The 13,563-nt window shown below is 42.0% G+C and overlaps 1 protein-coding gene across 3 annotated transcripts in view; it reads right to left on the bottom strand.

Annotated features, from left to right (window-relative positions):
* Positions 1-461: 461 nt before the first annotated feature.
* Positions 462-13,563, bottom strand: part of amot (angiomotin) — a 167,060-nt gene continuing 153,958 nt past the window's right edge. For all 3 annotated transcript variants that reach the window (XM_080041217.1, XM_080041219.1, XM_080041218.1), the window contains one exon: positions 462-1,173. In XM_080041217.1, coding sequence (XP_079897343.1) covers positions 1,040-1,173 — 134 coding nt within the window. In that variant the 3' untranslated portion in view covers positions 462-1,039. The remainder of the gene's footprint in view (positions 1,174-13,563) is intronic.

Below are 13,563 nucleotides of genomic sequence, written 5' to 3'. Positions count from 1 at the left end.
GTGATTTACTCTTACTTAGTGACTAAGAGGACTCCTAGCTTTTTATAGATTTAGGAGCTAGTTTTAGCGCTAAAATGCTTTGTGAATTACACTTATCTTAAAAAGTTAGGAGTCCTAAAATTAGGAGTGAAACACCCCTTATTTTTGAGAGTTACTCCTAAATCAGCACGTTAGGACCTACTCTTAGCCTTAAAATGTTTTGTGAATACGGCCCCTGAGCAGTTAAAGGGTCCGGTGCCTTGCTCAAGGGTCACCTCAGCAGAGCCCAGGATGTGAACCGACACCTCTCTAGCTACTAGTCCACACTCCAATATTGGTCTGTGTAGAACTTGAACCAGCAACCCTGCGGTCTCGCACCCAAGTCCCTGAAGACTAATCTACTGCCGCCCCAAATAATAAATCATTATCAGTGAGAAACGAGACAGTGTCAGTGAGTTTTTTTCTATAGCTTTACTGCACCTTGCTCCAACGCACCCCACATCCACTCAGGTGTGGAGAGATCTTTTTGAATATATATAAAAAAGAAATCCATCACACAATGATAACTGGGTCAAACTTTACAAGCATATTGACATGGTTTCATTCAACTTACATTAGAAGCCTTTGCAGTTTTTGTTGTGAAAGGCGCACAGATGTCTTTCAAAGTTGCATCACAAAAGTTAAAAAAAAGGTATGAACTTTTACACATTTAAGTTCCAGTACCACTTCATATTAATGCACTCATTTAAAAAAGGCAGAAGCTGAAATCAAACAGTAAGGGGCAAAACACTTCTGCTTATTTACTTTTTTTTTCTTAAGATGTTGTTGAACAATGTTTAGTGAAGTAATAAAGAATTTTTTTTTTTAAATTCCAGTAGGTCTGTAAGTGTTTGAATAATTGCACATGTCTGTGTTTGACTGACCCACACCGAGAGAACCTCTCAGAGCTGTAGGTTTGTAGAGGGGACTGGGATGATTTACATGTCTGTAGATGTGTTGATCAAATGGAGCTGCCATCCAATCATTCGTTTGGATGATATTTATGGGGGGTGTCATAGGTTCAGATGAGGATCTCCACCACGTCGTTGTCCACTTCCTGTTGGTTGGGCGGGGCTGGAGGGATGGCCTGCTGCTGTGGGTGAGACTGGATGGGGAGCCTACGCTCCAGGGTGCTGCTATGAAATACTTGCACATCTAAACAGAGATGACAAAGAACATCACAAAAGGATCAGCATTTCTGATTTACAGTGTCTGTTTTATAAACCTCTATTCTTATAAATTAACACACATTCAGCAGAATAAAGACAAAATCATTCGCTATTAATTGCATAAAAACAAAAAAATGGTGTCCACACGGCTTTCTGCCATTAATCCCACAATGTAATATGTCATATGTTATGCAATACAATTCTACACCTGTCACTGAAGATGCAAATGATGATGATACGGAAACATGGTAGCCTAAATGAAAGCATATACAGTATATATACAGTATAATTCAGTATACAGTATAAAAATCTAAAATATTCAACATTGCAAATTAGATTTATTGGCAAAATATACAAACTTTAAGCTGTTTGCAATAAAGAAATAAAACAAGAACAATTCAAATTGCTTAACATTAATAATATCACAAGTGGTTTCAAATCCAACACAAAATGCCACTTTTAATGACTTCTGCAGTCTCAAAATGATTCGACCCCTTCATGACAAGTGTTTCAGTACTTTACTAAGTACTGAAACACTTGTCATGAAGGGGTCGAATAACCTTTTCCTTTTATGACCTGCTGCAAACGTAATGCATAGCCAGTCACCAGCTTCTGGTTTGTTCATTAGCAAACTTAGCTCATAGGCAATTGCTTCCATACACGTTAATTTGTTGGTTTTCGTGCTACAACAGCCTTCTTTAATTCACACCACAGACTTTTTATGTGATTCAAGTCAGGTGTCTGTGATGGCCACTCTAGAAACTTCCATGACTTCTTCTGAAACCAAGCATTGTATGACTTTGAGGTCATTGTCCTTTTGGAAGGTCCAAGCTTCAGCTTCCTCACAGACGGCATGACATTTTCTCCAAAGATTTCCTGATATTTGATCGATATTTGAGTCACAGTGCAGTTTTTCAGTGCCAGAGGAAGCAAAGCAGCCCAAGAGCATCACGAGCCCCTGCCATGATTCGCTGAAGCCAGGGTGTTTTTTTTCAGCATATGCTTGATTTGCTGTACAGAGCAGAATCCCAAAACGTCTGTTGCTTATACAGTATCTCACAAAAGTGAGTACACCCCTCACATTTCTTCAAATATTTCATTATATCTTTTCATGGGACAACACTGAATAAATGACACTTTGATACAATGTAAAGTAGCGTGTGTACAGCTTATATAACAGTGTAATACTGTCCCCTCAAAATAACTCGACACACAGCCATTAATGTCTAAACTGACGGTTACAAAAGTGAGTACACCCCTGAGTTAAAATGTTCAAATTGGGCCTAAAGTGTCAATATTTTGTGTGGCCACCATTATTTTCCAGCCCTCATGGGCATGGAGTTCACCAGAGCTTCACAGGTTGCCACTGGAATCCTCTTCCACTCATTCATGACAACATCACGGAGCTGGTGGATACTGGAGACCTTGCGCTCCTCCATCTCCTGTTTTAAGAAGCCCCAAAAATGCTCAATAGGGTTTAGGTCTGGGGACATGCTTGGCCAGTCCATAACCTTTACCCTGAGCTTCTTTAGCAAGGCAGTGGTCATCTTGGAGGTGTGTTTGGGGTCATTATCATGTTGCAGTACTGCCCTGCGGCCCAGTTTATGAAGGGAGGGGATCATGTTCTGCTTCAGTATGTCACAGTACATGTTAGCATTCAATGAACTGTAGTTCCCCACTGCTGGCAGCACTCATGCAGCCCCAGACCATGACACTCCAACCACCATGCTTGACTATAGGCAAGACACACTTGTCTTTGTACTCCTCACCTGGTTGCCACCACACACACACTTGACACCATCTGAACCAAATAAGTTTATCTTGGTCTCATCAGACCACAGGACATGGTTGCAGTGATCCATGTCCGTAGTCTGCTTGTCTTCAGCAAACTGTTTGTGGGCTTTCTTTTGCATCATCTTTAGAATAGGCTTCCTTCTGGGACGACAGCCATGCAGACCAGTATGATGCAGAGTGTGGCGTATGGTCTGAGCATTGACAGGTTGACCCCCAACCCCTTCAAGACCTGCAGCAATGCTGGCAGTATTCATACGTCTATTTTCCAAAGCCAACCTCTTGGTATGACGCTGAAAACGTGCACTCAACCTTCTTAAACTGGGCCGCAGGGCAGTATTGCAACATGATAATGACCCAAAACACACCTCCAAGACGACCAATGCCTTGCTAAAGAAGCTCAGGGTAAAGGTTAAAGGTGTCTCCAGCCATAAACCCTATTGAGCATATTTGGGGCTTCTTAAAACGGGAGATGGAGGAGCGCAAGGTCTCTAATATCGACCAACTCTGTGATGTCGTCATGAATGGGTGGAAGAGGATTCCAGTGGGAACCTGTGAAGCTCTGGTGAACTCCATGCCCAAGAGGGTTAAGGTAGTGCTGGAAAATAATGGTGGCCACACAAAGTATTGACACTTTGGGCCCAATTTGGAAATTTTTTCTTAGGGGTGTACTCACTTTTGTTGCCTTCAGTTTAGACATTAATGGCTGTGTGTCGAGTTATTTTGAGGCGACAGTAAATTTACACTGTTATACAAGCTGTACACTGACTACTTTACATTATATCAAAGTGTCATTTCTTCAGTGTTGTCCCATGGAAAGATATAATGAAATATTTGAAGAAATGTGAGGGGTGTACTCACTTTTGTGAGATACTGTATACAGTGGAGGAAAAAGTATTGGATCCCTCACTGATTTTGTAAGTTTTCCCACTTACAATGAAATTAACGGTCTATAATTGTAATGCTAGGTTTATTCTAACAGTGATTGACAGAATATCAAAAAGAAAATCCAGAAAATCACATAAAAAAAGATAGAAATAATTTAGCATTTCATTGAGTGAAATAAGTATTTGATCCCCTATCAAAACATTGCTTAGTACTTGGTGGAGAAACCCTTGTTGGCAAGTACAGAGGTCAGACGTGTCTTGTAGTTGATGACCAGGTTTGCACACATCTCAGGAGGATATTTGGACCACTCCTCTTTGCAGATCCTCTCCTAATCTTTAAGGTTTTGAGGCTGTCGCTAGAGCTTCAGCTCCCTCCACAGATCTATTGGAATAAGGTCCGGAGACTGGCTAATGTGCTTCTTCTTGAGCCACTCCTTTGTTGCCTTTGCTGTATTTTTAGGGTCATTGACGTGCTGGAAGACCCATCCACAACCCATTTTAAACGGACCTGGCTGAGAGAAAGAGGTTGTCACCCAGTATTTCATGGTAGGGTTTGTATTTTTTCAACATTGCAGAGCCCAGGATGTGAACCGATGCAGTGAAGTCCACCTGTCCCCTTATCAGAGAAACACCCCCAAAGCATAATGCTTCACCTCCATGCTTGACTGTGGGGATGGTGTTCTTGGGGTCATAGTCAGAATTCCTCTTCCTCCAAGCATGGCGAGTCACTATGATCTAAAAAACTTGATTTTGTTCTTATCTGACCACATCACCTTCTCCCAAGCATTCTCTGAGTCGTTCAGGTGTTCATTGGCAAACTTCAGACGGTTCTGTACATGTCCCTTCTTGAGCAGGGGGACCTTACGGGCACTACAGGATTTCAATCCATTACGGCATAGTGTGTTACCAATGGTTGGTGACTGTGGTCCCAGCTGCCTTGGGATCATAAACAAGCTCCTCCCGTGTAGATCTGGGCTGATCCCTCGCCTTTCTCATCATCAGTGATACCCCACAAGGTGAGATCTTGCATGGAGCCCGAGACCGAGGGAGATTGATGGTCATTTTATGTTTCTTTCATTTTCGGATAATCGCAGTTGTTTCCAATGGTCTTGTAGTCTATTCCGGCCTTGTGCAGGTCTACAATCTTGTCCCTGATATCCTTAGACAGCTCTTTGGTCTTGCCCATGATGGAGATGTTGGAGTTTGATTTATTGACTCTGTGGACAGGTGTCTTTTATACAGGTAACAAGCTGAGACAGGTGTGTTTTATACAGGAAACTAGCTGAGATTAGGAATACTTTTTGTAAGCACAAGGACTAATCTGTGGGATCCAGAATTCTTTATGGTTGGTAGGGGATCAAATACATATTTCACTCAATGAAATGCAAAATAATATATTTTTTAAATGTGATTTTCTTTTTGAAATTCTGTCTATCACTGTTAAAATAAACCTAGCTTTAAAATGATAGACCGTTCATTTAATTGTAAGTGGGCAAACCTACAAAATCGGTGAGGGATCAAATACTTATTTCCTCCACTGTATGTGGTTGTGAGCATATTGCAGCAGACTTTTTTGCTCAATAGTGGTGTACGTCTTGGTGTTCGCGCATGGAGACCTTCATCATTAAGTATGTTTTACTGTGCAAACTGAAACATCATTGAGTGCTGCTACCAAGTCTTTTGCAGTCACCTCTTCAGGACTCTGGTGGCAGCCGTTGAAAGCTTCTTCTTCATGCCTTGTCCAGGTAGTGAAGCCACTGTTCTTTTACCTTTGAACTTGTGAACAATTCTTCCATCTCTAGGAACATTCAGTGCCTTTGCTATCTTTTTGTATCATTTGTCTTGTTTGTGCAAGGAAATCATATATTGTCTTTGCTTGTTAGACAAGTCTCTTGACTTAGCCATATTTCGAACATGCAGTAAAATGTCACTGTTGGAGCCATTTTTGTTTATTTATTTTATTAGAATATTTCCAGCCAAGTGAGCTGTGACCAACGTCAGCCAATGACGTCATCACATTTTGAAAGGTTAATTATACCAGTTGTGCGAGACGGCAAGAGATGCCACACAGAGAAATAGTTTTTCAATGCAAGCTCTTCAGCCACCGAAACTAATTAAGGCACACTCTTTGTTTGTGCTGATTTGATTTATTAGGGTTTATTTGATTTGATACTTTGAATGATTTGAGTTGTTTTGTTTACCCACGTTAAGCCTAGCCTGGCACCACCCGCCTACGTACTTCCGCTTAATTTTCATTTCCATTCAGTAGTCAGTCTGGGCCTGCGGTATATTCACAGGTTTTCTCTGTCCAGATTTTTGACGGTCCAATCAGCGAACAGAGGGAGTGGCTGAGAACAATGACGTTGAGATCATGTGCCAGTTTCAGTTGTAGTCAGAAGCTGGTGCATGACATAAGTCACAACCAAACATTATGCGATTGGTTTGCAGATCCAGAGTGGCACTGGGCAGATCCAATAGTTTTAAACTTCAACAGACACCCGCCTTCAAGTGACGTAACGTTTGTCAATTGAGCGATTCCAGACCTGTAAAAATGAGAAATCATGAACGAGGCCAACCATCAAACTCGTCTCCGACTGGCTTATGTTTTAAAATTGAAGTAAACAGCCAGAACAGAAGTTGAAAAACTCAACTGAGGATTGAATGGATTTCATTGTGTACAGTGCGTGGATTGTTTTTGGATCCAAATGTTTGTGAGACGAAGAATTTAATTTGTGATAAATTTCAAGCTAGACAGGAGGCTCTGGCTTTGGAAACAGACATTGCTGAAACGTACTGAAATCGACACTGTTGAAGCATCAAAGGATAAAGAAGAAATGCAAAAGGATATTGGAAGATATGACTCTAAACGAAACCTGGTTCAAATAAAACTAGAACTGCAAGCAGTTGTGAACGGGGGCCAAGCCTCCCACACGACTCGGGATCGGGCGTCGTCGTCCGCGGCGCCGGCCCCTCGCTTCACGGAATCCGGGGATGTAAAGTTTTTGAATGTGGGATGTTTGGTTTGGGAGTTATAGACCAAAAGGCAAAAAAATCGCAGAGAAAGATGCTCAAGTGTGTTTTTGGCGCCCCCTTTTGGAGCAATTTAAGGAAAAAGTAGAACCAACCTGAGAACCATAGGACAAACACATGTGTGAAGTTTGGTGTTAATAGGATGAATCGTTATGGATTTAGGAGCAGTTTGGTACAAGGTAGCTAATGTGCAAATCTTTAAAGCGCTACCGCTTGGTCTTCTGATGGTCGTAGAAAAATTCTTTACACAACTTTTGCTCGTGGGAGTCGGTAGAGCATAATGCTTTTGGTTTCATCGAAATCGGGCGAAAACTGTAGGAGGAGTGTGTTTTGGTGACTGACAGTTTTTGCGATGTAGCGAAAAAAATCCCATACGCAAATGGGCGTGGCCTATCTCAAAAGATGAAGCTGACTTGTGGGCATCTGTGGATATAAAGTGTTTGACTGTGGGATGTTCGGTGTGGAAGTTATAGCCCCAAACGCGTTTTCTTTGCTTTTTGTGGTTTTGGCGCCCCCTATGGATGACATTCGCAAAACTACGTTAGATGGAAAGATGCAGCTCAATGTACCAAACAAGTGGATGTCAAGTTTTTGAATGTGCGATGTGTGGTTGGCGAGTTATAGCAAAATCAAACTGTCAAGCTCTCCATTGTAAAGACACTTTTTTGAATTTTCCCATTTTCCCGCCTAAAGACTTAGAAAATGGCGAAAACAGGCAAAAAAAATTAAAAACTCTTTTTTTTAATAAGTCCGGCATACATAGAAGTTTCTTGGCCATATTTTTTTTATAGACTCAGGTATGCCCCATGATAGTCTCCCTTGAGGTTCAAGAAAGTCCCTTTTTTTTTTTTTTTTTTTAAGGGATTATCGCAAATTTTTAAAGCGCTACCGTTTGGTCTTCCGATGGTCGTAGAAAAATTTGACCAACTTCTTCTTGTGGGAGTCAGTAGAGCATAATGCTTTTGGTTTTGTCCAAATCGGGTGAAAACTGTAAGAGGAGTATGTTTTGGTGACTGACACAGTTTTTGCGACGTAGCAAAAAATCCATTCTATCGCAAATGGGCGTGGCCTATCTCAAAAGATGCAGCTGACTTGTGGGCATCTGTGGATGTGAAGTGTCTTTTGACTGTCGGACTTTTGGTGTGGAAGTTATAGCCCAAAACGCGTTTTCCTTTGTTGTAGCGCCACCTAGTGGCCGGGATGTCTGAATTTTTTTGTCTGCGTACCAGGCATGGACCTGGATCTAGTCATGCAAGTGGCATGTCCCAGCCCTTTACGGTTTGGGCTGCAGCACCATTTTAAATAAAAAGAAGGAGAAATGTTCCATATCGAAAAATCGAATCTTTAAAGCGCTAGCGTTTGGTCTTCCGATGGTCGTAGAATAATAAAAGGCCCAACAAACACAATAGGGTTCCCTGCCCCGAAGGGCTTGGGAACCGCGTTGCTCTGCAAAACACGGTCCCAGGCCCTACTCGGGCTTGGCCCCCTAATAATCCCTACAAGAACAATAGGGTTCCCTGCTCCGCAGGGCTTGGGAACCGCGTTGCTCTGCAAAACGCGGTCCCAGGCCCTACTCGGGCTTGGCCCCCTAACTATCTAACAGTGGTGTGCAAACCTACGCCTTTCTGGACCCAGGGAGCACGTAAAGCTTTTGTACAGAGTCTCTGAAGAAACACCTGCATGCCAAGGGAAGAAAGACAAACATCCTGCTGAGAACTTTAGGTCAAGAGAGAATCACCCTGTTGACATGATATCTGCTCTAGAAATATCAAGTTTTGAAAAATGTGACTTCATGAAACTACGTACGTCAAAGACAAAATTCCATTAAAGAATTACTCCCCCGGTGGAAACATGAAGGTTATACGATGTCTTACATTTTATGTAGTATAAATGTGAAAAAAAAATTGAAATCGGTTCATCCTAGCCTGAGAAAAGGCAGAAAGAGTGTTTTTATGGTCTCTCTGCCTCCCTCTAGCTCAAATGTAATAAATCCTCCAACTCCAACAATGCACCACGCTCGCTCCCAGCTTGCTGCCCCGCCCCCTGTTTCCGTCTGGACTCGGAAGTAGGATCTGTTATAAAAGTGGTGTGGCGGGGGAATTTTGTGTAAACATATCCCTGTGATACGTTGACTTGTTCAGACTTCTGCTTTTGGTTTTTCACGGTCTTTCACAACGCAAACATGCCGGGATATTGTATTGTACCCGGTTGCAATGAAAAGTCTAGGAAGGGACAGACTGTTAGTTTTCATGCTTTTCCGGTAAAAGACAGTGCGCGTTGCAAGTTATGGATACGGGCGATAAAACATCCCAACATCGGAGAAGACGCCGGTATTGAAAAGCTAAAAATAAAAACAGTGTGCAGTCTCCATTTCAAACAAGAGGACTTTAAGGGATATCTGGCCGGCATGAAGTGGACCCGGCCTACTCTTTTAGAAACAGCTGTTCCGTCTGTCTTCGCTGTGGCCCCGTTAGAAGAGGACGAACAGGCCGGTCCTTCTCATGCTCCTACCGCAGCTAAACGGATTCGCCTTCAGGTGAGACTCTCGTCATATTTTACTATATTTCTGTTTACAAATTACACTTTTGCTGCTATCGGGGAAACTTGCTAAGCTTGTTCAAAAACAAAGTAAAGCTGCTTTGATTTTCGCTGTTATAAACGTCTGTTCTCGAGGCAAAGAAAACAAGGTTTTCAGGTTATAGGTTTACCTCACTAACTTTTGTAAAAATGTGTAATACTTATTTCATGTTTAAAGATCAGGTGAATTCCATTAATTTCATGTGAACTGTTGTGATTTTCCGGGGGCAGAAACAATTACGAGGAAGGACCCGGCTATCATTTCCAGTGAGTGATATAATAACAACTGTTGTCTTTCTGGTGACATTTTAGAATCCGATTGCTTCAGCTGCTGGGATTTTGGGATCAGGAGGTCAATTACAAGACAATCTACTTCCCAAGACACACTGTCAAGCATTGTGGTAAGCTATGTGTGTGTGTACAGTATAGAGAGTGTGTGTGTGTGTGTGTGTGTGTGTGTGTGTGTGTGTGTGTGTGTGTGTGTGTGTGTGTTGTGGAAGCAAATGTATTTTCATTTTATTCTTGTCCCTAAGTTCATTTTTTGTGAGTATGTATGTGTATTTCCTCATCATAATGTGTTATGGGCCTGTAAGGACCTGCTGTGAATCAGACACCGAAGGTGTGAGGCGATAGCCCAGGGGTGGCCAACCAGTCAGAGACAAAGAGCCACATTTTTTACTGTGTTACTGCAAAGAGCCACAACGTACACACGGGTACACACAGTGGCGATTTCAGGAAATTTTGACTGGGGGTGGCCAAGGTGGGTCACAGAGTTAGAGTGGGGTGGCCATCGCACCCCTGAATGAATAGCATGTGATATGCTGTACAACCAATTCAAAGATGATTTATAATCCCAAATGCCCAAATCATGTTAGTATCCATTGTAATGTTTGTCAGAAAACTAAACCCCTGAAGGGGGGTCTGGGGGCATCCCCCCCCAGAAGATTTTTTTGTGTTTTTAACATGTAATCTAAGCATTCTGATGCATTCTGGCGAAGATAATAAAGGAAAAAGTCAATATTTATTTCAGCTCAGATGAATAGTAAAATTAGCAAGACAACATAACTTGCTAGCAGCCAGATGCCTAACAACTGCACAGAGGGACGGATGACCACTAGCTTTTGACCAAATATCTTGCTAAAAAAATAAACCTTTATTTATGAAAGTCTGCCCTTGCTAAGAACATGTTACACTCGCTAACTAAAACTTTATTTTTTTTATTCAGATTTAAAAAATCTGCTGGGACACGTGCCTATACACATGCATGGGTGGCACGCATGTCACAAGCACACTTATGCTGTTTTCAAGACCTTTGCTGACCAGAGACCAGTTCTAGTGGCCACAGTCCTACCATTAATTTAATAATTGAAAATTGCAAACTGATCTCATATCAGTGGATTGGAGTGTTTGTGTGATGAACTTGGCAACTACCTATCAAAAAAAGTTAAGAAAAAAAAAAAAATACATATCATCTCTGAACTAGGATACATATCAGGAAAAAAATGTAATTGAAAAAATAAAATTAATATAAAAAATAACATTTGAACTGGGGGGAGGGGGGGGGGCACTGGGGTGGCCAGTAAGATTTCAGGGGGGGCGTTTTTATTTTCGCGGGGAGCTTGCACATGCATTATTTATTAAAAAACAAAAAAAAACAAAAAAAAAAAAAACGGGGCCCCACACTAGGACTTGAAACGGGCCCCCAGATCGTTAAGGCCGCCCCTGTGATAATGACAGGACTGGACTCCTACAGTACTAAAGACGACAGGGCAGTCATTTTCAACAATGAACATTGTGTGCACTGCCTCACACACAAACTCTCAGTTCAACCAAGTCCACAAACAAAAATATAACAATTTAAAATAGCGTTTTTCTCTTACTATGCATGTTGCTTTGTGGGACTTACTTTTAGCATGGAGAGAGCTGAAGTGGCGCCGAAGATTTGAAGCCTTGAAATGCGCAAATGACACCTGGCATATAAGGCAGAATGGCCTGCCATAACGTTCAACAAAAAATATGAACTCTCCCACTCTGTTTCGGAGCGAACTTGACACAAATAGTTTACTCACGGAAAACCTCCCTCCAAGCTGAGCGGGCAGTTTTATGTTGCGTCCGCACCAAACGTTTGCGAACGTTATGTTGCGTCCTCAATTAAACATTTGCGAACAGGCATAGGCCTACACATAGGGCCTACACATTAATAAAATAAAAAATGAAATAATAGACAACATGTAAAACGAACGTAAGAGTCGCATGAAACGTTTGCGAACATGCACACACATAGGTATAAAAAAAGTATAAAAAAAAAAAAAAAAATGATAATCACATAATTTGATATGAACTGAAGAGCCGCACGAAGCTGGGCAAAGAGCCGCATGCGGCTCGCGAGCCGCGGGTTGGCCACCCCTGCGATAGCCCATAGACATTATAATGCCTTTATAATGTCTATGGGATAGCCTACCTTAGGTGTTGGGCAACACCCTAGACTTCATCAGCGTTTCAAAGAAGACCCATTTAATTTGCATCATTCCTGGTGACTCCCAGTCTCAAATTAGCATCGAGTGATCCAGAGCCAGACGTTCTGTCTGTGTGTGTGTGTGTGTGTGTGTGTGTGTGTGTGTGTGTGTGTGTGTGTGTGTGTGTGTGTGTGTGTGTCAAATTAGCATTGAATGATCAACAGCCAGACGTTCTATGTGTGTGTGTCTCTAGAATAAATTGGTTTGGTTTAGGTGTAAAATTAGTTCTTCAATGGTACCAAAAACATGACAAACTATATGCATGTGTAATTACAGGACACTGGCGCACTGACTCTGACTGCATCCTCCATCCCGCTGAAGACTGGCACTTTACATTTGACATCTACACCAGTAAAAAGTCTTCGCTCTGACCAAGGACAACCTGTGAGTTTCAGGAATTCAAATGATTGAAATCACATATTTTGCCAATATGATACTTATACAAGATAACACTTTATAACTCAAATAATCATTCTAAAGGACAAATAATAATATAATTGGTCAGCTTTCCTATTAAAAATAAACCTCTTCTTTGTTTCACAGACATCGTGCCCAGACACACCTGGGACGCTTGATTCAAGCTTTAGCACTATCGGTGAAGCAGATGAAAGTTACAAGCCCGACACAACTGTCACCCCCACATCAACGTCATCATCATCATCAGAAGATGAAAGCAACAAGGACTGGGATGAAAAGAAGATCATTGTCAATGAGTCCTGCTTGATGTCCCTTTTCAAATTTTGTCAGATGTGCGGCAATCCAGTGTCATCAAAATCTGTCTTTGACTGTGGGGCGCAACGGAAGGTGAAGTGGACATGTCTTGTTGGCCATTCAGGGACTTGGTCTTCATCGCCTGACGTAAGGGGAATGGCAGAAGTGAACCTCCTCTCAGCAGCAGCTGTTCTGTTCAAAGGTGGCACGTATACTGAACTGTCGGACTGGTGCAAGACCATGCAAGTTCAAATGATCTCAGAGACAACATTCTATGAGATGCAGAAGGCGTACTTGCACCCTGCCATTGAAGATCTCTATCAAAAACAGAGAAAAGACATCCTGGCCAGAGTGTACCTCGAACAGCTCGATTGGAAGAGGCTACACTTGGCAGGTGATGGCAGATGCGACACACCAGGTTTCAGTGCAAAGTACTGCCATTATACCTTCATGTTAGATGACACCAAGGAAATTCTTCACACAGAACTACTGCAGGTAAATAAAAGATAAACAGTGGAAAATAATAATATATTAACACAATTACTGCTGTAAAAATTGTGATTCAATTCAAGTAACTATTAAACTTTATTTTCTAGTCTACAGAAGCTGGCAGTTCTGTTGCCATGGAACCACTCGGTTTCAAGAGGGGCATGAGGGAGCTCCAGGGTGAAGGCTTGGATATTGAGGTGCTAACCACAGACCACTCCTCATCAATACGGAAGATCATGAGAGAAGAGTTCCCTGATGTCCAGCATGAGTTTGACATCTGGCATACTGCGAAAGGTACGTCTATTTTGCTTTAACTGTACACAAACTCCCAAATACAATCCTACGCAATTCTCCAGCCCCTCCCTCCCCCCCATG

The sequence above is a fragment of the Ammodytes marinus genome (assembly GCF_949987685.1).
Source record: "Ammodytes marinus genome assembly, chromosome: 14".
NCBI classification, from domain to species: Eukaryota; Metazoa; Chordata; class Actinopteri; order Uranoscopiformes; family Ammodytidae; genus Ammodytes; species Ammodytes marinus.
The sequence above is the reverse complement of the archived record's forward strand: the minus strand, read 5'-3'. Positions and strand labels throughout refer to the sequence as shown.